The 23,730-nt window shown below is 42.5% G+C and overlaps 1 protein-coding gene across 1 annotated transcript; it reads right to left on the minus strand.

Moving 5' to 3' along the window:
• Window positions 1-3,245: 3,245 nt before the first annotated feature.
• On the minus strand, window positions 3,246-13,603 carry LOC122105837 (TRPM8 channel-associated factor 3-like). Its single transcript, XM_042677094.1, has 7 exons — window positions 12,969-13,603; window positions 9,575-10,542; window positions 8,804-8,901; window positions 6,813-7,026; window positions 6,335-6,574; window positions 5,027-5,364; window positions 3,246-3,494 (listed from the first exon to the last, which is right to left on the minus strand). The coding sequence occupies exons 1-7, from the start codon at window positions 13,601-13,603 to the stop codon at window positions 3,246-3,248; spliced, it is 2,742 nt and encodes a 913-aa protein (XP_042533028.1).
• Between the last annotated feature and the right edge of the window lie 10,127 nt (window positions 13,604-23,730).

Genomic DNA, 23,730 nt, shown 5'->3' on the forward strand with positions numbered 1-23,730 from the left:
TTAGAGTAAGCATATTTCTTTGACCTTCAGTAAATCTTCTAGGTCTTTAGAGGGTATTCAAATGGGGTCAGGTGTTAGTCATGCTGTGTAATTTTATGCCAACTATAAATACCTATGATTTTATGTGACAGGTACTGTGTTACACACTGGCGATTCAGTTCTAAGAAATATAGATGTCAGCCTTGTCTTATGTATAGGCATTGGGGGAATGCATTAAACAGAAAATAAGTGTAAATGTAAGGAGAATTTAATGCATGTGTTTTGTGACTGCAGCTGAACACATGTGTGTATTCAGGTAGAATACTCGAAGGGTATGGAATTTCTCCTAAGAAATTATCTTCAAAGCGAGAAAGTGCTTGCCTAGCACGCTTAAAGTCCTGTATTCAATCTCCAGCACCACAAAGAAATAATGCCCAAAAAAAGCAAGCAGAAAAGAAGGAAGGAAAGAAAGAAAGAAAAAAGAGAGAGAGACAGAAAGAAGAAAGAAAGAAAGAGAGAGAAAGAGAAGGAAAGAAGAAAAGAAATCAAGGAAGAAATTTTCCTTAACTTGAGATCTAAAAGAGAAAATATACAGCTATTAGTCAGCCTTCCCAACCAGATTCTCGCCTTTCCAAAGCTTGAAAAACGGATGAGATTCTAGGTTCTAGAGCCTATTGATCCCAGAGCACCTTTAAAAATGAATGAAATGCAAGAGTGACAGGTGTCCCAGAGTGTAGAGAGGGAACTCTTGGAGACCACTGGCTGTCTTTGTCATCAGTGGTGACCAGTTTGTGTTTAACTGTTCTAAGCCCCATGCTTAAGCCCCCATATGAGCAGAAAAAGAGATGTGTGAGCCCAGGAAAGTCAGGCTCAGGCAGATCCTCCACGAGAACAGTTGGGTACCACTCAGCTCCGTCAGCACACGGAGAAGACTTGGGGAAATGGATGTTGCTGATGACAGGCGATAGAAACTCACTTATGCTTGCAAGAAGCCGAAAGAAGAAGTTTATTGATTCAGTGAATTTACATACAAACCAACTGAATAAACCAACCACACAAACACAAAACAACCTATGTATTGACCTGGAGCTTAAATCACTATTGTACTGAGATATCTAGATTTTTCTTCTTTTAACTTTTAATTTTTTGTACTAGAGTTTAAACTCAAGGTCTGAGCCCTTGCAAGGCAGGCTTCCTACCACTTGAATGAGCTCCCAGTCCTTTTTGGAATTTTTTAAAATGAGATCTTGCTATCTACCAGGCTGGCTTAGACCATAGCTGGGCTGGCAAGCACATATCCACACCTAACGTTTCGACAGATTGAGGTGGGAATTTGGATTTTTCTTTTTTGTCAGCCATGGGTCTTGAACTCTGGGCCTGGGGGCGGTTCCTGAGCTCTTCAGCTTAGGGCGAGTGCTCTACCACTTGAGCCACAGTTCCGTTTCTGGTTTTCTGGTGGTTAATTGGAGATAAGAATCTCACGGACTTTCCTGCCCGGGCTGGCTTTGAACTGCAATCCTCAGATCTCAGCCTCCTGAGTAGCTAGGATTACAGGTGTGAGACACCACACTTTGTATCTATACTTTTGAGAAGTATCTTTGGGGATATAATCTCTTTTTAAAGTTTCTCATTTTCTTTTGTGTGTGTTTCTTTATACATTAATTCTTCTTTCTGTGAAAATGGTGATCTTGAGACAAAGTTGTACCATTTGTAGAATCAGATATGGTTCATAGAAATCATGATCTCGGAAAGAAATTATCTCCTGCTAGTGCCAAAAGAACGACACAGAGTTGGCTCTTCAGGCCTTGTGAGCATCCATGCTGAGTCTCTATGTCCTGGGGACAGAGTGCGATGCTTGGACATCAGTGGTCTTACATGCACTTTCATGATAAGAACTCTGAGGATCCTATTCTGCTGCCTCCCCTCTACCCGCCCTGCAACCCCTATTTCAGTCAGAGGAAAAGAAAAGACAGTGCTCAAGAGGAAGTTTCATGGAACACATGGAAAAAGATTAAAAGAATCCATTATAAAGAAAGTCAAATTTATATACAGGAGAATTAGGTCCCGTTACAGGCTGACTGTAAGCATACCTTCAGTGTATAAGAATAACTACGACAGTTCTAGTTATACATTGGGGATCTAGCACGCCGTTATCTATGTTTGATTGTTGCTTTAGCACTCTTAGTGTGTTAGTTTAAAAATTCAGTTTCTGCGCTTGACAGAAGAGACCATACGATGATGCGCACACACACAGCTTGGCATGCTCATGCTTCATGGATTTGCAATAGCATTGACCTTTCAGCATAGAAGCTCCTACAGTAAGGGCCTCATCTAAGGCTGTAGCTTATTTATTTATTTATTTACAGCTTTTGTGGGTTTGTGTGGCACATGCCAATATTTGTGTGGTGGGGGGTTTCCTTGTCTTGGTCTGTTTAGCTGACATTCACATCAAGTTGTCTAAAACAACTGGAGTTTTAGCTGTTAGTACGTCACAGAATTATTACCCAGAGCAACACCACTGACATTTCCCCAGGCAGGGTGGCTGGTCTCCTCTAAATAGACAAGTGAGCATATGTGATAGAAAAAAAACATGTTAAGGAACTAATTCTAATGAATATTTTAAAGGTAAGTATATAAATCAATACCTTCACAGAACTTCACACACATGTCTATATGAAGTTCGGTCCTTTGTATTCAAGCTTTAATTTCCAGTAACACACTAGCTTGAAACAAGTCTGTATGTTGTAGGTCCTAGCTCCTTGGGTTGGTACAATGAGGGACAATTGTAGTCCAGTTATCTGGGGGTAGTACATAGCCTATTTTCCATCTGGGAGTTACTGTTACTCATTTTCAAGAAGTGTTTGTTGACCTCTGTTTAAGTCACCTACACAAATGATATTTGGCAAATAAATTTAGAATTAGGATTAAAAATACTGGAAATGGATCCAGAGGAAGACTTTCCTGTGACTAAGTCTCTACATTTAAGCAACTAACTCAATAAAGAAAATGCTCAATGTTAAACAAGGAACAAATTGTGAATATCTTAAAAAAGTATCTTAATCTAAGGGAAAATGATTAATTTATCCATAATGCTAATTTTGAAAAGTCATCAGCTAATTAAATTCCTATCATGCAAAAGAACTGAGAGCATGCTACATGAGACTGAGAGGGGGAAAAAAATCCTGAAAGTTGACATTTAAGTGAGCATTTGCTGTACCCAATGAGTTATCTTAATGCAGAGAGAACACATTTCATTCGTTTGACTTTCACATAGATAAATAAGATTTCATGGGATTTTCCTCCCATTCGGGCAGAGAAGCGAGGCTGTCTGTCACATCCTTCCGGAGGGGCCAGCCCCAGGTCTCAAAGAAAGGAGCCAGATTCTTCTTCACTGCTTCAGAGAACTTCCTTACCCAGAGATTCATCTTTTTGGGGTTGTCTTTCGGAGCATTATGGATGGTCTGGTAGTCGGCAAAAAGCTGGGTGAATGGCTCCCACCCGAAGGCTTCCTGCAGCTGGAAAGACAAAGAAGAGGAAGCACGTAGCCAAGAAAGTCACTCACGAGACATATACCTTCGATTACATAGTGGCTCTTAGTTTTTTATCCAACTTGTAATATTAATTTAGTTTTTGTTGATGCACCCCTCCTTCCTCCTCCTCTACAAGTGTATCCTGTGATGGGCACCATGATTTACTGAGCCTCAGTACAATCTTAGAGACAGAATTTGTACTTGGCCATCATTTGATGGACTGCAGGTTCTCAGTAAATGCACTTACATTAGTATTGTTAGTTCTATCGCTCCTAAGCCTACTAATAAAGACTTGGATCTGAGTGAGGTGAGCTCAAGATTGGAGATGTAGAACTGGGCCCGTGGAGTTCTGGTTTCTGGCCTAACATTTAGGAGTCTATGACCCTATGGAAGGCAGGAGATTAAGACCGAGCCAGATAATAAAGGTTGAGTGCTCTACTGGCAGTGCCACGGAGTTATTGTTAGGTGATAGGATAACATTTATGTCATTCATCCCCCGCCCACCCCCAGCATTTTGGAAAATAGGTTATCAAGGCTTAGGGTAAGGAGTCTGTGAGGAGGATACTGAAGCAATCTGGGTAAGAGGGGAGGTGGATTTTGACCTGTTGTTGGCAAGGGAAGGTAAGTAGTCAGGGGAGGTTCCTGACTGGCCTGAACTTCAGCCTCAGAACCCAGAGCAATAGGCACCTTCACTCAGAGTAGAGATAGGACTCTGTTCCCAGAGGCCAGGAGTTGAACTTGGATCTGAAACTTCTGGCTGATTCTATGGCAGTGTTGTGCAGATGTTCAGACTGATGACTTATTAATAAGGAAGCTGGTATATCCAAAAGACATCACAGTCTTGGAATCACAGAGGCAGGGTGAGCATCCAGAAACAGTGCCACAGGGCCCAACTCATGATGGTCTATCACAGAAAATGGGCCTTGGGTCTATTCCTTCTAATTATGAGACCAACAGTGAACTGCTTGTATATTTTCACCTGGGCTTTCCGAACCTGCAGCATGGACTATAGAGATAACACTTCCTCAGCTAGCAAGAAACTAGAAAGGAAGGTTTGGGGACAGTTACATGACACTGCACATGTCATGGATTTGAATATGAAACCAGAACTTGTCCACACTTAAGGTTTAGGTTGGAGGTTGCCATTCTGCTGGCAAAAATACCTGATCAGAGTGAGGAGGGACATGAGCATCTTCTAAGCTATGAAGATAGCTATCAGGTAAATCTGAACGGAGCTTCATAATCGTGGTGCATTTTTCATAACGATTCTACCTGTTTTTACCTATTTCCACCAACTAGTGAGGTGGAGGAGAGGAGGGGGCACACTCACTGTCTCCTCCTTATCCTTCCCATGATGATGACCCACAGAGAGGCCCGCCCTTCTGTGTCCAGGGAGGAGACATATCCCAGAGCCATTGGAGCTGGTGAGGACCTTGTAGGACTGAGGAGCACCAGAAAGCTACCCACATCTGAAGGGTCTTTGGGGACTCCCGTTTCCGTCCCTGTCTACCCAGTACCTGGAGATACGTTTCTAGAGCTGTCCACACACTCCATTCACTCAGAGGGGCTCCCTTGTCCACATGTTTTTTGATCCTCTGCCTCCGAGTCTCAGGCCTCAGTGCAGGATGGGCCCGAGCCCTGGGGATGTCCAGAACAGTCTCGTGGATATAGACCGCCCAGAGGTTACACATGGCTTCGTTAGTATGGGGAGGGAAGCTCCATGCACTCCGCTGGTGATTGTGGCCCAGCTCATGGAGGCCGCTCCAAAGACCGTTGGACCTGATTGCCGCCACCGAGATGAAGTCTCCCACTATTTGTGTCTGGCCCACGATGGGGTATCCTGCGTGCAACAGGCCTGAAGACAGTGACAGGAGAGAGATTTGGTGATGCCCTTCATAGATGGCACCTCCCCCCACCATCCAGAAGAAGGCCTCCAACACATTGCGTAGCCCCGTATCAAGCAGAAGAGCATCTGGCTCCACCTTTTACCCATGTTTATGGGCAGCCCAATGGGCCTCCATCCTGCTCAGGTCCATAGACCCAGTTTGCCATTCTTGTTCCTATCTGGTTCAAAGAGTCAAGCGCAGAGAGCATGGCATGAATGTGAACGTATTGTTTATCTCTCCCTGCGTTTTTAGGTGGTGGGTATTCTTGTCTGTGCCTTCATGCTCTGTGTTTGGACATGAGATCTCTGGGGGGAAAACAGTAAGGTTTTCCCTTTTCCAGTACAGTCTTGTATCTTAGGCACTCAGTTTGAAATCTTGAAAATGTACATCAGGCTTCCTCAGCTATTTTTTTTTCTAAATACTTATATTTTCTCTAGTTTTCCCAAGCTTTACAAAGTCCTCTTAACTCTGCTTAACTTTACCAAATATCCCTTCCCTGTCTCTTTCCACGGCTGTTTTCTCACTGAATCCTCATCTCTTCTCCAGGGGCACACACGAATTGTTCACACGTGGTGTCATTTTATTCCTACTGTTCCATGACTCTCATTTTGTGAAGATTTAAATAATGATTGACTTTGTGGAGGAGCATACTAGGGTGTAAACTCAAGAGCTAGGTGCTGACCCTTAGCTTTTTCATTCAAGGCTGGCACTCTACCATTTGAGCCATACCTTTACTTCTAACTTTGTTCTGGTTAACTAGAGATCAGAGAATCATAATAGATTTTTCTGCCCTTTTAAATTGTATGGTTTGCAGGGTCCTAAATGTCATTATGAACCCTTTCCTCCCTATCAATTTCTGTCAAATTATGCTTTGTAACTCAATTGTACTTAACTTCAGTTAGCAAATCCATTTCCAGACTATTTCTCTGAAGCACTCACCAAATAAGACCTGTTCATCAAACACAATCCTCTCCGGCCGGCGGTAAGGGTAGGGCTCAGCCGCCAGCCCAGCCGCTGCCTGCATCATCTCATCCCAGAGCTGCAGCAAGGGCTCTGGGTCCTCCAGAGATTGCAGGCTTGCAGTTGGCACGGTCAGGATGATGTTGTCTGTGATCAGCTCTCCCCAGGGCGCTGGATTCTGCAGGCGAAGACGCTTCCAGTCCTCCTTAGATGTCTTTCCTGGAATAAAAGGTTGCGTACCACTTTCCCCGAGTTTCAAAGGAGATATGAGCTATCACCTGATCAGCAATCATCACTTGTATTGACCTAAGACACAAAGCCCTGTCCTTTGCCATCCTCCCCTCTGACCTCCCGGGAGGTGCCGGTCTCCTGCTTAAGCCCTTAGGTTGAATCCCATCCCTGCCCCTCATCACGGCCCCTTCCCAGCCTCCAGAGTGAACGGGATCTTCCTACTTACCCAGTTGGAAGCATGGGGCCAATGAAGCCCCACGGATGGTGATGGGTATACTACCCAGTCTGTAGTCAGAGGGTACAATGATGTAGATGAGCCCCCCCCACAGCCAGGAGAAGGACTTCTTCTCTTTATCTAAGTTGAAGGTCTGTGTCACCACCGGGGGGCGGAAGTAAGTTTTTGCATGGCTGATGTTGTCTGTATGGCAGCCAATGAGGACCTGTCAGAGAGAGCACAAGTCATCCTGGGTCCACTCTGAACCCCTCCCCCTGTCTGTCTCCCCCTACTCTCTCTTCTTTTTCTCCCTGCACATAAGTTTCTTAGGCCAGAGAGAATTGGGGTTACTCTTTTTTAGGTCTTTTAAAAAAATATTTTCTTGTAAAGATGCTGTACAGAGAGGTTACAGTTAACATCAGTAAGGTAATGAGCACATTTTTTTTTTTTTTTTTTTTGTCCGGTCGGGGAGCCTGAACTCTGGGCCTGGGCGCTGTCCCTCAGCTCTTCAGCTCAAGGCTAGCGCTCTACCACTTAAGCCACAGCGCCACTTCCGGCTTTTTTCTTTTTTTTGCTTATGTGGTGCTGAGGAATGGAACCCAGGGCCTCAGGCATGCAAGGCAAGCGCTCTACCACGGAGCCACCTTCCCAGCCCAATGAGCACATTTCTTGTTGGGCATTGTTACCCCTCCTTTTTTTTCCTCTCACTATCCCTTCCCTCCCCATTGGGGCCACACTTGTCCCTAGCAGAGGTGGGAAAAAGAGCATCTACACACTTGACTGAATAAAGAATAGCTCTATTCATCTATTTTCTTCAGAGCATCTCTTTCTTGTTTTCTGTAGAGTTCAAGGATTTTTTTTTTTTTTTTTTTTTTGGTCGGTCATAGAGCCTGAGCTCTGGGCCTGGGCGCTGTCCCTCAGCTCTTCAGCTCAAGGCTAGCACTCTACCACTTGAGCCACAGCGCCACTTCTGGCTTTTTCTGCTTATGTGGTGCTGAGGAATCGAACCCAGAGCCTCATGCATTTGAGGTAAGCACTCTACCATTGAGCCACCTTCCCAGCCCAAGGATGATTTTTATTTAAGTAAAACCAGTCCCAAAGTAAATACTGACTCATGGAATGCACTGACTACACCTCTGACATCTCTGAGTCTCAGGTAAAGAAAGGCTGTGGAAGAAATTATTTTTTCTTCCTTTCCTTTTCTTTTTCTTTTGTTGGTCATGGGGCTTGAACTAAGGACCTAGAAGCTATCCCTTAGCACTCTACCACTTTGAGCCACAGCACCACTTCTGTTTTTCTGGTGGCCAGTTGGAAATAAGGGTATCACAGATTTTTTTCCTGCCTGGGCTGGCATCAAACTAAGATCCTCAGATCTCAGCCTCCTAAAGAGTTAGGATTGCAGGTGTGAGTCACTGGCACCTGGTTCTGTGGAAGTAATTCTTTTTTGTGTGTGTGTGTGTGTCCGGTCGTGGGGCCTGAACTCTGGGCCTGGGCGCTGTCCCTCAGCTCTTCAGTTCAAGGCTAGCGCTCTACCACTTGAGCCACAGCGCCACTTCCGGCTTTTTTCTTATGTGGTGCTGAGGAGTCGAACCCAGGGCCTCATGCATTACAAGGCAAGCGCTCTACCACTGAGCCACCTTCCCAGCCCCCTGTGGAAGTAATTCTAACATGTTGAAGGTTGGACAATATTTGGATAATGCTTCAGGTTCCACAGGAAAGGAGCAATCATCTGTGGAACTTTGGCTCTGAGCTAAAAAGGAACTAAGCTTCATGAGTCTGTATTATGGTCCAGACTCTGCTAAGTGTTTTGTAGTATGTACCCTACTGATTGTGTAGGCCAGGCTTCGGCTTTTCTGTGACTATTTCTCTTGTCTGTAAACTGGGAATGGTACCTTCCTTGTATGGCTGGTGGGATTGTTGAGAGAATCCCAAAAGTTATTGTGAGAAGAAGGGAAGGTGCTATGGAAATGCCAGAAGTTGACATCATAGGACAGATACTTCACCTTCAGTTTAGCACCAACAGCTTTAGCAGGCAGTGTTACTTCTACAGTCTCCCCTTCGGGCAGGTAGAGGCCGGTGCTCACCCAGGAGTTGTGGTTTTCTGACAAAAGTCATAAGAAAGACTGAAGTTATTGCAGTGGCAAGATTTCACCTTCATGCAGAATTCCCACAGACCCTTTGAGAGCTCTGGGCTCTGCTAGACACTCCTTCACTCACCAGACTGCCCACCCCCACTCCGAATCTCTAAAGTATGTCTTCTTCAAAGTTTACGGATGCCAGGATCCAGAAGCTCACACCTGTCTCCCTCGTCTCTCAGAAAACTGAGATCTGAGGATCACGGTTCGAAGCCAGCCTCAGGAAGAAAAGTCCATGAGACTCTTATCTTCAATGAACCAGCACAGCGTCAGAAGTGGAGGTGTGGCTCAAGTGGTACAGCACCAGCCGTGGGTGAAAAACCCCAGAGAGGACACCCGAGCCCTGAGTTGAAGCCCTAATAGCAACACACACATTTTTTCCTTTAAAGTAAATCTGTATTGGAGGTGGGATTAGGGCCTTGTACCTATTAGGTAAATGCTCTACCACTGCCAGACTGTCCCAACAGATCAACGTTGGGCACGCTGCCCTATGCCTATTGTCAGAAGTATAAATAGGAGGATCACAGTTGTCCTTTGAGAGGAAAGGCCTTCTGGAACGATGCTGAAGCTGGCCACTCTACCATCCCTCCCCCCCCTGCCATTCTCTACACAGCCCTGGGTCCTCTCTCCATTCCATACCTGTGTGGATCTCAATAGTGACGGGAGATTCTGTGGCAGGTAGAAAGGCAGGATGATCCAGCAGCATAGAGCTCTGAATTCCTGACTTGACCAGTTCTCCAGCCAGGGATATGAGTACAGCTTGTGAGCTCCCCTTGGTGATGGGGTTCTCCTTGCTCACAAGTGGTAAGCCGTCCCACTTGATCATCTGCAGGATATGATTCTTCATAGACTGGTAGATGGGTGCATCGTGATTGAGGATTTGGAACAGGTAGGAGCAGTCTTGTATGAGCTTCTCCAGCCAGCTCTCTTCTATGGAGCCCTTCTCACTGTACAGCGAGGTGGCAAGTTGGGAGAGAGCAGTCCGGATGTGGTAGTTTTTGTCTCCAGGCTTAGGGACCGGGACACGGTCTCGTTTACCTGTCTGATCTGTGATGCCAAGGCCAAAGGTGGTAAGGAACCTATTCTCGGGGAACTGTGTCATGCATTTCTCTTCTGGGTGCCTGAGGCTCCAAAGCCAGGCATGTCTTCCAATCAGCAACCCTCCACCTTCTGCCACAAATTCCTCCACCTCCTGGGGATCCATTTGGGCAAGCGAGAAACAGCCACAGAAGACACTCAAGTTACTGCTCAGAACTTCTGTGCTGGTCCATTCGAAGTTATGCTTTGATAACATAGGGCCCAGAGCTCTCATTTTGGAGTCTAAGCCAATTTTACCTTTCTTCGTCCCAACCAGCCAGTGTAAAGCATTGAGCACAAATGGGTGCATCTTGTGGCTGAGGATCAGGTTCTCGTGCCCCCCCACCACTACGCGGCCACGGCCGTAGTGGGAAGCTGCAAGAAAGCAGCCAGAGGAGCTGTCCATGCCCAGGGAAAAGGCCAGCTCTCCGTGCACCAGCAGCAGTGAGGGAATGCCCCCTGCCCGGATGTCCAGCTCAGAAATTCCTTGCAGGAGCTTCTTCTGGTCCTCTGCCAGCTCTTCATCACACCTAGGAAAAGACATTTCCACATGAGAGCCTCTGGAATGAAGTCTAACAACAGAAGACCCAAGAGCCAACGTCATGTGGTACTAAACTACCAAACTGTCAGGAAGGGAAAACCCAGCCAAGGGAGACTTCTGCCATTTTAATTTCTGGAAGTATCACCTGGAGAAAAAGGCGTAGTCCTTTTCTTCTTCTCAGTCAAGTCAGGATAAAAAAAAAAAAAAAGGATCACCACATGATTTTTAACTGCCCACGGAAACAGTTCAATGCTTTATTGAATTGTACATTGTATGATTTCTGTATCTTCAAATCATGTTTAAGTGAGAGAATTTAACATTATGCAGGTGAGGTTTTTTTGTTTCTAGACCCCCCAATATGTGTTGAAAAGGACAAATGTCGTAGGTAAATGTCCTAGGATGAACTGCTGTCTCAGTCAACATTTTGTTGATGATTCTGATTTACCTGTGGTGCATCTGAACTATTAGACATATGAAATAAATCAAGTTGGGAAAACAAGTCTGTCATCTCTAAAGAGAATCATCTTGTTCATAAATTTGGAAGACATGAATTATATACACACATGCATAATACATGTAACACAAATAAAAAGGCAATAAAATTCTCAAATTATCTCTATCAGAGCTATCTAGACTTTTATTATATTTTTATTCTCCTTCCTTCATTTCTTCCTTCTTTTTCTTTTTGTGCCTCCTTCTTCCTTTCTTTCCTTCCTTCCTACTTCTGTGTTGGAAGTAGAATCGAGGCCCTGTACCTGTTAAGTAAATACTCTACCACTGCCTATATCTCCAGACCACCTCAACCAATTAAATCTGGGCATGCTGGCCTATACCTATCATAGGAAGTATAAATAGGAGGATCACAGTTTAGATCAGCAGAAGTGTAAATGTGAGGCTCTATTAAAAGATAACTAAAGCAAAAAAGGCTGAGGTTATTGCTCAAGTGATAGAGTGTCTGCCTGGAAAACACAAAGCCCTGAATTCCAAGTCCAGAACCAGACGAAAAGAACAAATGGTAGAGGAAAATGCTTGCAATGTGCAAAATAGTCAAAGAAGTAATATCTATAATACAGAAAATGCACTCCATCATCAATCAGAAAAAGACAAAGACTATGTAAAAATTTAAGTACAAAATAGACATGTCAAAAATAGACATCTCAAAAAAGAAACACATATTGCTATAACTATAGTAATCATCCTCTACATTAAATCAGAAAAACACATTAAGGTCACACTTTCACAGTTCTTACTGACAATATGTTAAACAAGAGTTAACAATATCCAATATTAGCAATATTCTGGGGCTACAGTTTATGAGTGAAGTTGTTAATTGCCTTTTATGATGACAACTTTTCAGTATCCCTTGATGTTTCAGAGACAAATATTTTTGAACTAACAATTCACCTTCTCAGACTGACTGCCTCTCCATTTCGGTTGCATTTATAAGCAATGACATATGAGTCATTTTGAAGCTTTAAGTAACAGCAGCTATGACTTCAGATTCAAATACCTATTGTTAAATAAATTAGGCTATAACATCCTCTCTAGGATGTTATTCATCTGTGACAGAGTGATACATATCTATATTTATAAATGTTCATATATATATACACACATATGTATATGCATATACGGATTAGTCAGAAGAGAAAGAACATTGATTTATCTAGTCCTTAGGATTCACAGCAAACAAAGGACAGATGTAGCACTTTGACCCAATCCTCTGGTCAGAACTGCTCAGTTTTTCTCTAATCTTTGCAGAGAATCTGAATCCTGCTCCACTATGGAGGCTGATGCTACAGGGCTTTCTCCAGTCCCACCATCCTATTACTGACCTGCTTTGGCTCAGACATAACACTCCTCTAATGATCCCATTTTGCTTCTAGAGAGAAAAATTACTGCTGTAAAGCTGCCTGGCTTATATTGCGTTTCTTTTCTATGCTTGAAGTACACCAAGGCTCACATTTTTTTCATGTCTTCATTCAGGGCTTACTTGTCATCTAATGTGTCAAGGATTACATGAGATATTAGCAATACCATTCTAGGCAAAACAGACACGTGCCTTATTTCCCATGAACATCATACACCTCTTATTAGCTTCCTGACCATTTCTTCTTAATTATTTATCATTGGGAGGCTCAACTGTAAGCAACACAGAAAACTGCCTTCTCTCAAAGCCATTAACATCCAGTCCACAGTAGCTGTGACAAAGGCCATGGTTACATTGCTAATCTGCAAGGATTCAGCAGTGACCCCATTTCCCCTCTGCTGGGATGAAAGCTCCTTAAACATAGAAAGCAGAGGGAGTGGAATGGGAGGCTTAGCAGTAAGCGTGAGGCCCTCCTCGAGCTCAAGCCTCCCAGTACTGCTGGCATTTCACCAGGATCAAACTCCCCTCTGAGAGGCCTTGCTCACCTGAGGTCCAGCGGAATTAAGGGCATCTTCTGAGAGACTTTGAAATTGTCTATTTTCCCTTGAATGTTGGTGAAGTACACGCCAGCCACACTGGTCACCAGGTTCCCGGGGAACCTGGAAAGCACCTTGTGATGGCCGTGCATATTGGCCCAAGCCCAGGCGTGGCCAGCGATGAGCACGCCCCCTCCGCTCTTCAAGAATCGGAACAGCTTCTCCATCAGGTTCTCATGGAAGGCACTGGTGCAGTAAACTCCCGAGGGGTCACCAGGTTCTGACCTAATCCGCGTATCGACGCCGTGTTTTTTCAGAAGGCCTCCGACTATCAGCAGGGACGGGTGCAGGGTGATGGGAGACCCGAGGAAGGGACAGAGCCAGCTCACTGCATTGACCAGAAATGGAGTGAAACTAGGCTGAAACAAGTAATGCTCATGGCCCACCACCAGGAGGCGGCCATCACCATAGGAGGACGCAGCAATCAGCACCTGGCCCTTCTCATTCACCATCACTGGAAAAGCCTCCTTGCTGACCAGAAGGAGTTCAGAGGGGATGTGCACTTTACTGAGATCCCATCGTTCCACTCCCTCCACTAGATTTTCAAAATAATCCTCGGCCGTGGCTTCCACGTTTTCTCCCATGGTTTGGTCAGCTGCTGCAGAAGAACAAAGATTGAGTATGATGAGAGAATTAGCAAAAACTGAACGGATGAAGGCCAGAGGTCTTTCTCTTCCAGTACTGCCAGTGCTTCTGGCCAGACTTGGTATAATTAAGAGTCCTTACCTGTCTGTTGGTTTCCTGGGCTAGACCAACTCCAATGGTTGCTTTCTAAGGATCTTCATTGTCCTGGCTTCTATTCATTACTGGGCCATGACTTTGTATCCTCCCGGCCTCTCTCCTCACCCAAAGGTTGAACAAGGCTTTCTGCTACTAGTGTGTACCTCTACCATCTGAGAGTGAACAAGGCTTTCTGCCACTAGTGTGTACCTCTACCATCTGAGAGGCCTCCTCTTCCTGTCTACCCCTCGCCTAGGATTTATGGAGATAAATCCTTTACTAGCTCAAACGGCATTCACAGGTAACTGAGACCATCTCTGTGTTCTCAAAAGTTACTCTGAGATCCAAATCCTTAGGCTTGCTTTTCCTAACTGTATAGGGATGAGGCTATTAGCCTTGGGAAATTTCAGTGTGAAGACTGATGGAAGCATTAACACAAACATTTGGTACTTGGAAATACCAGAAGCAAATTCTACTGTGCTTACGATTCATCATGACTTCTCTGATGACATGAAACACTACATTCTTAGAATTACAATTTCTCTCTTCCACTCTCCTCCTCGAAGACTCTGTCATCAAACTTTGTCAAGTACTGGATGGTGGCATGATTCCTACGATCAGTAGCCCTTGTTCAAGATCTCAGTACTTCATTCTGCAACTAAACCAGTCCACAAACTTTAACTCTCACATGAACTACCTTCACAGAGGCCTCCAAAGCTTTACCATGGTTCGGCAATAAACATTTCTTTAGCCTGGTGGTGGGCACTCCACAGTGCCCACTATGAGTACTGCCTTGGCAGAGTCTTTCATCCTTTTTTCCCATTGCTTTGCTCCATAAAGACCCAGTTTTACTTGGAAAATGTGGACATGACCTGTGATTTCTAGTCTCTGTCAAGTCACTTCCCAATTTTCCATACTTTCTTCACTTCCTTTGCCTTTTTGCCAACACTCATTTCTAGCATTTTTAAATGATTAAAAGTGTCTCTAGTTCTGAGAACATAGTCTATCATAGATGACGCTGGACACAGGATCTTCCAACTCAAATACAGTTTGAATCCATTTTGAAATCCATTTGGGAGCAGGTGGATAATTGAGAGACACACGCTGCTTGCTGCTCAGTTCAACTAACTTGCACCTAATTGTTGGGCTGGTAAAGAAAGGGGAGGAGAACCTTATTCGTGAGGAGGAATGTGGGAATGTGGAGGCTCAGCAAGATATTTTGATTGACATAGCAAAGCCATAGAGGTCTTTAGTTTGCCAACAGTTAAAAGATTAGTTATCCCATTAAAGCTGAAGGAAGTAAGCATACTTCCTCCTGTGGGTGCTTGGAGTGCCTGAAGATTAGCTCACCTCCTGGCCAGTCAGTGCCTTTTATCCATGAGCAAAGAGTTGGTCAGAGGCAAAGAAAAGAAATTTTACTTTGGACAAAGCGATAGATTGTTTTCCCTGACAAATTCTAGGGAGAGGACTGGTCAACCTCAGGGGAAAAAAATCATGTAGAAGACAATAATTAGGTATGTAGAGAAAGATAAGACATCCATCTCCTGGCTTTACTTGAGAAGCACAAGTATGTTCGAAGTATGACTGGAGGGAGAAGGTGCTGGAAAAGCAGAAGGAATCTGTTAAGGCAGCCATATGTCTCCATCAGGAAGTTAGGATTGGGCATCCATTTCCCCTCCACACTAAGGATGCACAATGGATTGGGGACACCAGGTCACCAAACTATGATAGCAGGTGGCTCTGCATGAGGCTGGTGTTCTGCACTGCAGCCTGAGCATCTGGGAGAGAGTGAGCAGGCCAAGCCTTCTCAGCATGGAGTGGAATGGCTAGAGATTCATGTCTCTGGCATAAAACATACTCTTCATCACAGTGGCTACTTTAATCATAAAGTGGCTACTTGAAATCGAAAGAGGAGGCTCAGTTGCAAAGCAAAATAAGGAAATGGTTTGCACACGACCCCCATCCCAGGCATTTCCCAAGTTGGAGTGCAATCAGTGAGTCCCAGGAGCTCTGTGACTCCCACAATGTAGGATGGACTCTGGCCTCTGCACAGGGTCTCGGAAGGGGGGTGGGGGGACTTGGAGACTGTGTGTTCAGGAAATGATACAGGAAAGGTTTGACATTACCTTTAAATTAATTGATTTCAGGCTTTCCATCTTCTGTGATGAACCATTAGATTTTTAAAGGAATTGTATGGAGGTTGTGTGTGTGTGTGTGTGTGTGTGTGTGTGTGTGTGTGTGTGTGTGCCTGCCCTGGGGCTTGAACTCAGGCCCTGGGCACTGTTGCCAAGCTTGTATGTTTAAGATTGCCACTCTACCACCTGAGCCAGAAGCTCCACCTCTTGCTTTTTAGTACTTAAATAGAAACAAAAGTCTCATGGATTTTCCTGCCCAGGCTGGCTTTGAACTGCAGTCCTCAGATCTCAGCCTCCCAAGAAGCTAGGATTATGGGTGTGGGCCACCCACACCTGGAACTTTTTGTTTTTGATACCTCTTCTTGACCACTTCCATCCTTCACCTATTTGGATCCTAGAGCTTCCATGACATACATGTAGAGAGTTCTTATACTGTTCTGGGCTACAATTTTCTCCTGCAGTGAAGGGGTAGTCTCTAAATCCCTGAGTCCTGAGACTCTGATTGCCCATCACAGCCAAAAAAAAGACTGTAACAACTGGGTGACAGTGGCTCGTGCCTGTAATCCTAACTACTCAGGAGGCTGAAATCTGAGGATCACAGTTCAAAGCCAGCCCAGGGAAGGAAAGCCCGTGAGACTTTTATCTCCACTGAACCACCAGAAAACCGGAAGTGGCACCATGGCTCAAGTAGTAGAGTGCTCCTCTTGAGCTGAAGAGCTCAGGCAGGGACAGTGCTCAGGTCCAGAGTTCAAGTCCCACAACCAACAACATCAACAACAAAAAAGACTGTAACAAGAGGTAAGAAGGATGGACTGTGATGTGAACAAAGGAAAAAGAATCAGAGGACTGAGAAAATGAGAACAAGAAAAGACAGACTCCTCTTCCTCCAAGCATTTTGAGCACCTTGCAGGTTTAATTGGAGCACGCTGTATTTGTGCCTTTTCCCTATCACGGGAGCCCAGTGAGCGCTTCCTCTCCTTGAGGATGGTTTGTCTTGCCCATCCCCCCCTCACATTTGAATTTCTTCCTGATGTAGCTGTTTAGAGAAGGTGGTGGAACCTTACAAGGAGATTGGCTCTGAGATTGACACCTTTATCCAGGAACTGGGTTCATTCTTTCAGGAGTACAGAGTTCTCTCGCTCTCAGGACTGCTACAGGGAGATGATTTTTGGAAAGCGAAGCCCTCCCCCTCCCCCTCCCCCCCCCCCATCCTCTCTCCCCTTCCATTTTTCCAGCAAGAGATTAAGCCCTATGGGGGTCCTTGTCAATGCAAACTGCTCTATCTTGACCTTCTCAGCATCCAGATCTGTGAGCTAAGGTCAACTTCTTCATAAATCACATATCCTCGGTGTCTTGTCACTACAACAGGCAATCGACCAAGACATAGCAGGACTACAAGAGGAAAGGCCCCAGCTCCCAATTCCCATACACAAGGAAGGAGTGAGGAGGACCGCAGCCTCCTTCCATACCAACACAGCGGGGAAATTCACATTCTGGAAGCAACCAGAGACACTCACCTGGATGTCTTCTGACTGGAGTTCAGATCTCCTGGGAGAGAAGAGAGTCTGTGCAGAATCCAAGAGTGCACGGTCAGGAGACTCTATATATAGAGATTGGCGTGATTGCTTTTCGGTATATCCTTCTTCCTACTTCCTGGTGGCACTTGGCTGCGACACATCCCTGAACTCTCCCAGCGTTCATTCACCTTATGGCTCCCCAGAGCCATTTCACTTGGGGTCTGGGCTAAGTGATTTAGGATCTAGGATTTTTTTTTTCCAGCAGTGTCAAGTGTTTGCCAATAGTCAAGTCTGTGTTTTGTGTTTTCCTGTGGTAAACAACTGAGTCTTGACAAAGCTCTGATCCCAATTAGTCACAAACATGGATGGCTATGGTAAGGAATGGGGCTGGTTGAGGCAAAGCCTTTGAACACAATGAGTGAAAGCGGAGGTTTGCAACACCCCACTCCTGGGGTGGGGATGGGCATGGCGGGGGAATGCCAGTGAACTGTGTCCTTGGAGGAGGCTCAGTCTTTGACTTCTCATTTGTGCTTTGATCCTGGGTTAGGAAATTGGAGACCACCTTGGGCAATGTGAGTCGTGTGATTTGTCCCTTGAACAAGAGGCACAAACCAGTTTGGGGTACAGACCCTACCAGCTAACGGTGACCTCCCAAGAAGTTTCTGGGTGCAACTCTACAGATCCAGGAAGATGCATGACTGTGAAAATAGATTCACCCAAACCTAATACGTCAGACATCTACTTACTGGCAAATACCATTGGCCAGTTATGCCTAGTGATGAATTTATTGAATGCATGTGCTCCATTTAGCTATTTGTAAGGTACGAGGGACATATTTTAATGAAGGGTGAAAATATGTTTCTTTTTTAGTTTGGGTAGCTTGTATTTTAGTGTATCATTGTACCTAAAAGAATTTTCAATTGTTCTTTTCACCAAAACCTTGCTACTATAGCTGGAGTAAGACAGATCAGAAAATCTGCTCTCCCTGACAAAAGGGGGGAATAAAGAGACTTGAAAAGAATTAATATTAGAGAAGAGAAAGAGCTGAAAATGAATTGAGGAAAACATCATCACAAATAGTTTGAAAACAACAATACACTTTTCCCCCAGAGCAGAAAACATGGAAATCCTGAAACTGAAAGTAGATACTATTTGAAGAGAATATATATAATATACATTTTTTATATATATATATCTCCAGACTCAAAACTAGTTATTTGAAAAATCAAATCTGCTAGGCATGGTTGTGCATGCCTATAATCTTAACTAGTAGGAAGGTAGATTGAGAGAATCACAATTTAAAGCGAGACCAAGTAAAAAGTTAGTGAGACCTGGTTCCAACAAACAAGTTGGGCATAGTTGAACACATTTCAACTCCAGCTACTTAAAAAGTAAAGACAAGATAATCTCTTTTGCAGGTCTGCCAAGACAAACATAGCATGAGAAGACTCTATTTGAAAATCAAACTAAAAGTTAGCAAACGTAATGAGGGATGGATCTTATGGTACCTAGAAAGCCCTGGGTTCTACCAGCAAAAAATAAAACTAAGTCTAATCTTTGCTGAAATTGATCAATGAAAGAGAGAGAAATAAGAAGCAAAAGAGAAGCAAAGTGACAGGTCATACCAGCACTGGATAATTATGTAAGGATTCCATGGGTAACTTTAAGCCAATGCATGCAAAAATTTAGACAGAAAAATAGATGGTTGAAAAGTATAGCTTCTAATCATCCTGTAACTATCAAGGAAATATTATCAGCAAATATAGATAAAATTTACTGTAAAGAAATTTCCAGACACAATGTCTGGTGAGTTCTTTCAAAATTTCAAGGAACAAATAGCTTTAATCTTATGAAACATTTCCAAAGAAAGCAGAAGAAGGAACATCCAGTTATGTATTTTGTGAAGGAGGATGTAGATTTGGTATCAAACAAGTCAAGAACATTAAAAAGGAAGATCATACGCTAATCTAACTTATAAATAAGAAATGTGAACCTTAAGAATCATATCATACTTATAAACATTAATTTATATGCGTCATAATGTACATGACTAATGAGACTGATATCAAAATTCAATACTGATTTGCATTAAAAATCAATTTATAAATCTACTTATGTTAACAGATGAAAAGATAAAAAAATATGATCATTTCACTATTTGAACAAATATTCTTTTATTAAACTCCAAGGTCATGCAATAAAAAAATCTCAATAGAAAATGAAAACAAACATGCTAATCTGATCATTGGTGCATATAAAAATATGTGTTAAACATTAGTTGGTCAAATGTTTCCCTTTCAGATCATGAGAAGATAAAGATGTCTAATTTTATTACTTTTAAAATTCTACTTTTACTTTTAATTGACATGTAATAAAATTGTACATATTATTGTACATATTATATAACATGATGACAGTTCAATACTCACATAATATATAATGATCAGATTGGATAAATGGTGTGTGTCATCTTAGCCATATAGACACATGCATTCTCTTTGTGTTGGGTGCATCCCATATCCTCTCTACTATTTTGAAATGTGTAGATAATTGTTGCCTGTATTCTATTGTGACACAGAACAAGAGAAGTTTCCTCTCATCCAACCCTGAACTCATTAACCAGCTTTCTCTCTCCCCTTCCCCTACACCTGTCCAGATTCTAGAAATCACTATAGTTCTATAAGATTAATACTTTTGGTTTTTAGGGTACCACTAGTGATCTTTTCTTTCCTTCTTTCCTTCCTTTTTTCTCCCTCTGTTCCTCCCTTCCTTTTTTCCTTCCTTTTTTCTTCTTCCCTCCCTCCCTCCCTACCCCCCCCCTCCCTCCCTCCCTCCCTTCCTTCCTTCCTTCCTTCCTTCCTTCCTTCCTTCCTTCCTTCCATCCTTCTTTCCTTCCTTCCTTCCTTCCTTCCTTCCTTTCTTCCTTCCTTCCCTTCCCTTCCTTCCTTTCCTTCCTTCCTTCCCTTGAAACCCCCACACTGCTGTTTTCATCCTTGATTTACCCCTAACACAACTACATTGAGAGTTGCTCTGTCTCTTCATACTCACTGGCATTTGTATGATTGGTTATTTGTTTGTAGTGTGGTTTTGGTTCTAGTTTTTTGACAACAGTCACTCTTGCTGGGAGTGAGCTGATAATCCACCATGGCTCTGACATCCATTTCTCTAATGGTTAATGATGTGAAACATTTTTTCCCATATATTTCTTGGCCCTTTGTATGTCTTTTAAGAAACATTTTTTCAGGCCATTTGCCATTTGACTGTTTGTTCCATATATTTCTGGATACTAATCCCTTGGTAGTTAGAATGTGTCTGAATATATTTTATTTCATTCTTTAGGTTGTTTATTCACTGTAAGTTGTTTCCTTTGTTGTGCAGAAACTGTTTAGTTTTCTATAATCCCATTTGCCAAGGTTTTTGCTTTTTTAAAATATTTTATTGTAAAAATACTGTACAGAGGGGTTACAGTTATGTGAGTAAGGTAATGAGTCCATTTCCTATCCAGCATTGTTACCCCTCCTTTGTTTCCCCCTACCATCACTTCCTTCCCCACCACCCCAACTTCTCACCTACCCTCCACCCCCCCCCACGAAGTTGTAAAGTTCATTTTCAACATAATGTCTTGTACATCTCATTGTTACAATGGGTCAGCCTGTATCCTTATTTAGCATTTTGTTATTTCCCTTCCCCTCCCCAAATTAGATAAATGTATATACAAGATGCAGGGCACCTTAATCAAATACAGTAAAAACAGGGGTTATACCATGGGGGAAGAACATACAAAATATACACAGTACATTATAAGTACATTAAAAAAACAGCAACAAAGATAAAACATCTTGTGTCCCTATCTTGGGGTTCATTTTTCTTAACACCATCTTATATGATTAGATGTAAATAGCTTTTGACCTTTTCTGCTTGTCTTAGACATATAGTAGTTATTGTTTTTTTTTTTTAATCTGTGCTTTAAAAGTTGAAACCAGAAAGTCTCTGCTCAGACCAATGTCATAAAGCACTTCCCCTGTGTTTTCTTCTAGTAGTTTTATCGTTTGGTGTATTACATTTAAGTTTTTAAAAAATACTTTGAATTAATTTGCAAACTAGTAAAAGGATGAGGTTTAGTTTATTTCTTATGCAAATTGGTTATCTAGTTTCCCTCGTACCATTTATTGAAGAAACTTTCCTTTATCTAATGTGTTTTATTGGCATTTTTGTGAAAAATAAATTAGTTAGGAATACATGGATTTGTTTCTGGGTTGTCTACTCTCTTCCATTGTCTCTGTGTCTGTTCTTGTGTGAGTTTTTTTTTTTATTGTGAAAATTCTGTACAGAGGGGTTACAATTACATGGGCAAGATAGTGAGCACATTTCTCATCAAGCATTGTCGCCTCCTCCTTTGTTTCCCCTTCCCAACTTATGTGAGTCTTTATTGTTGCTGTTGTTAGTATCAGCACTGTAATTTTGTTTGCTATAGCTTTGTAGTATGTTTTGAGGCTGGGAATTGTAATGCTTCCAGCTTTACTCTTCTTACTCAGAGAATTTCTTTCAGGTAGCATGTGATTATGTTTTATATTTTTCAAAATCTATTCAGTCAGGTTAAATCATTTTGTCTTTTTAAATGCCCATACTTGGGCTTAAACTCCAGGACTTCTGCTTGGCTTTTTTGATCAAGGCTAGTGTTCTATCACTTCAGCTATAGAAGATTTCTTATAAAAGATGTTACAGAAGTATTGCATTGACATTGAAATAGAGAAAAAAAAAATCCGTATAGAAGAATAGACAGCCTCCAAAAAGACCCACACATATACAGAATGATTGTAGAGACACATGAGGAGGAAAGAACTTTATGATGACCTTTCTATAGTTAGAATACATTTCTTCAAATATTGAAATTGTACTTCAGGTTCTCATAACACAGGCCTCATGGAAAGATCTAAGCTTAAAGGCAACATTATGAAACTTTTGGGAGATAATATTAATATAAAGCTTAATCAAATTTGGAGACACATTTTTGTCACTCGGTCTACAGACAGCACTAACCATAAAAAAAGAGAACTGATAACTCTGACAACACAGAAATTAAGAAACTGTATTTCGGTTTTTTTCTTTTTTTTGTACATTTTTTTTATTGTGAAAATACCGTACAGAGGGGTTATAATTACATGGGCAAGATAATGAGTACATTTCTTATCAAGCATTGTTGCCTCCTCCTTTGTTTCCCCTTCCCATCCCTTCCCATTCCTGCCCCCCTGCCTGTCCCCCCTACCCGATCTTCCCCACCCCACCAAAGTTGTAAAGTTCGTTTTTCGACATAACGACTTGTACATCTCATTGTTGCAATGGGTTACCTGTATCCCTATTTAAACGATTTGTAAGAAATTGTATTTCTGAACAGAGTCTAAGGAAAGTGACAGGTCAGCCTCCAGAGTGGGAGAAGGCATCTGCGATACACAGAAATGCTTGAAGCCGCCATCTACCACCAGGCCAAAATACCATGACACAGAAAAGCAACAGAAAAATGCACAACAAGTTTGAACTTCAAAAAGTATCACCTCAAATGCATTACTAACACATGGAAGCTGATGGACTTCATTAGCAGGCAAACAAACTAAAACCACAATAATAAAGTATTCACAAGTTTGACCCAATGAAAATATCTAATAATATTGTGATCATAAGTGCTTAAGGCAATAGAAACTCACAAATTCCAATGTCTAATTTGTCTTCAACTTGCTTTGATCTATCAAAATGGAAGTTTTCCATATTCTGTGATATGTTAGTCCTATTTTTAAGGTATTCTAGGGAAACTCTTGCTTACCTGCACCAAAACCCATAGAAAACATGTTTATAGTAGTGAATTGTACCCAAATTGAAACCTTTGAATATGTATCAAAAATGTAGCAAAATAGATTAGCTGAGTGAATCATTGTCATACAGCAGAATATTAGGTGGAAATAAAAATAACCTCTGGCTCTATGTATCAATCCAGAAGAATTTCACAAACAATATCTGACACCAGAAGGAAGTCATAGAAGATGACATTGAAATTCAACCTTATCATATTCTTATAAAACTTAAAATCAATTAAAAATAAACTATGTTGTTCAAGGCTGTGTACATAGGCAGTAAGCCTGAATGGAAAACAAAGGAAAATCCCAAGGCATGGGTAGTTTTCCATTTGGTGGTAGGAGAGGAGTTTATAGTCTTGGGGGACTTGGGGAACTTTGATTATTGACAACCATCTCTTAATATAATGCTGGTCTGATAATTCATTTTATAATAATTATCTTAATGGTCCAGTGTCCTAGTTAGAGCTTGGTGAGTATGATGTATTTTATA

The sequence above is a fragment of the Dipodomys spectabilis genome, unplaced genomic scaffold (genome assembly GCF_019054845.1).
Source record: "Dipodomys spectabilis isolate Male_0828 unplaced genomic scaffold, ASM1905484v1 ptg000034l, whole genome shotgun sequence".
NCBI lineage: Eukaryota > Metazoa > Chordata > Mammalia > Rodentia > Heteromyidae > Dipodomys > Dipodomys spectabilis.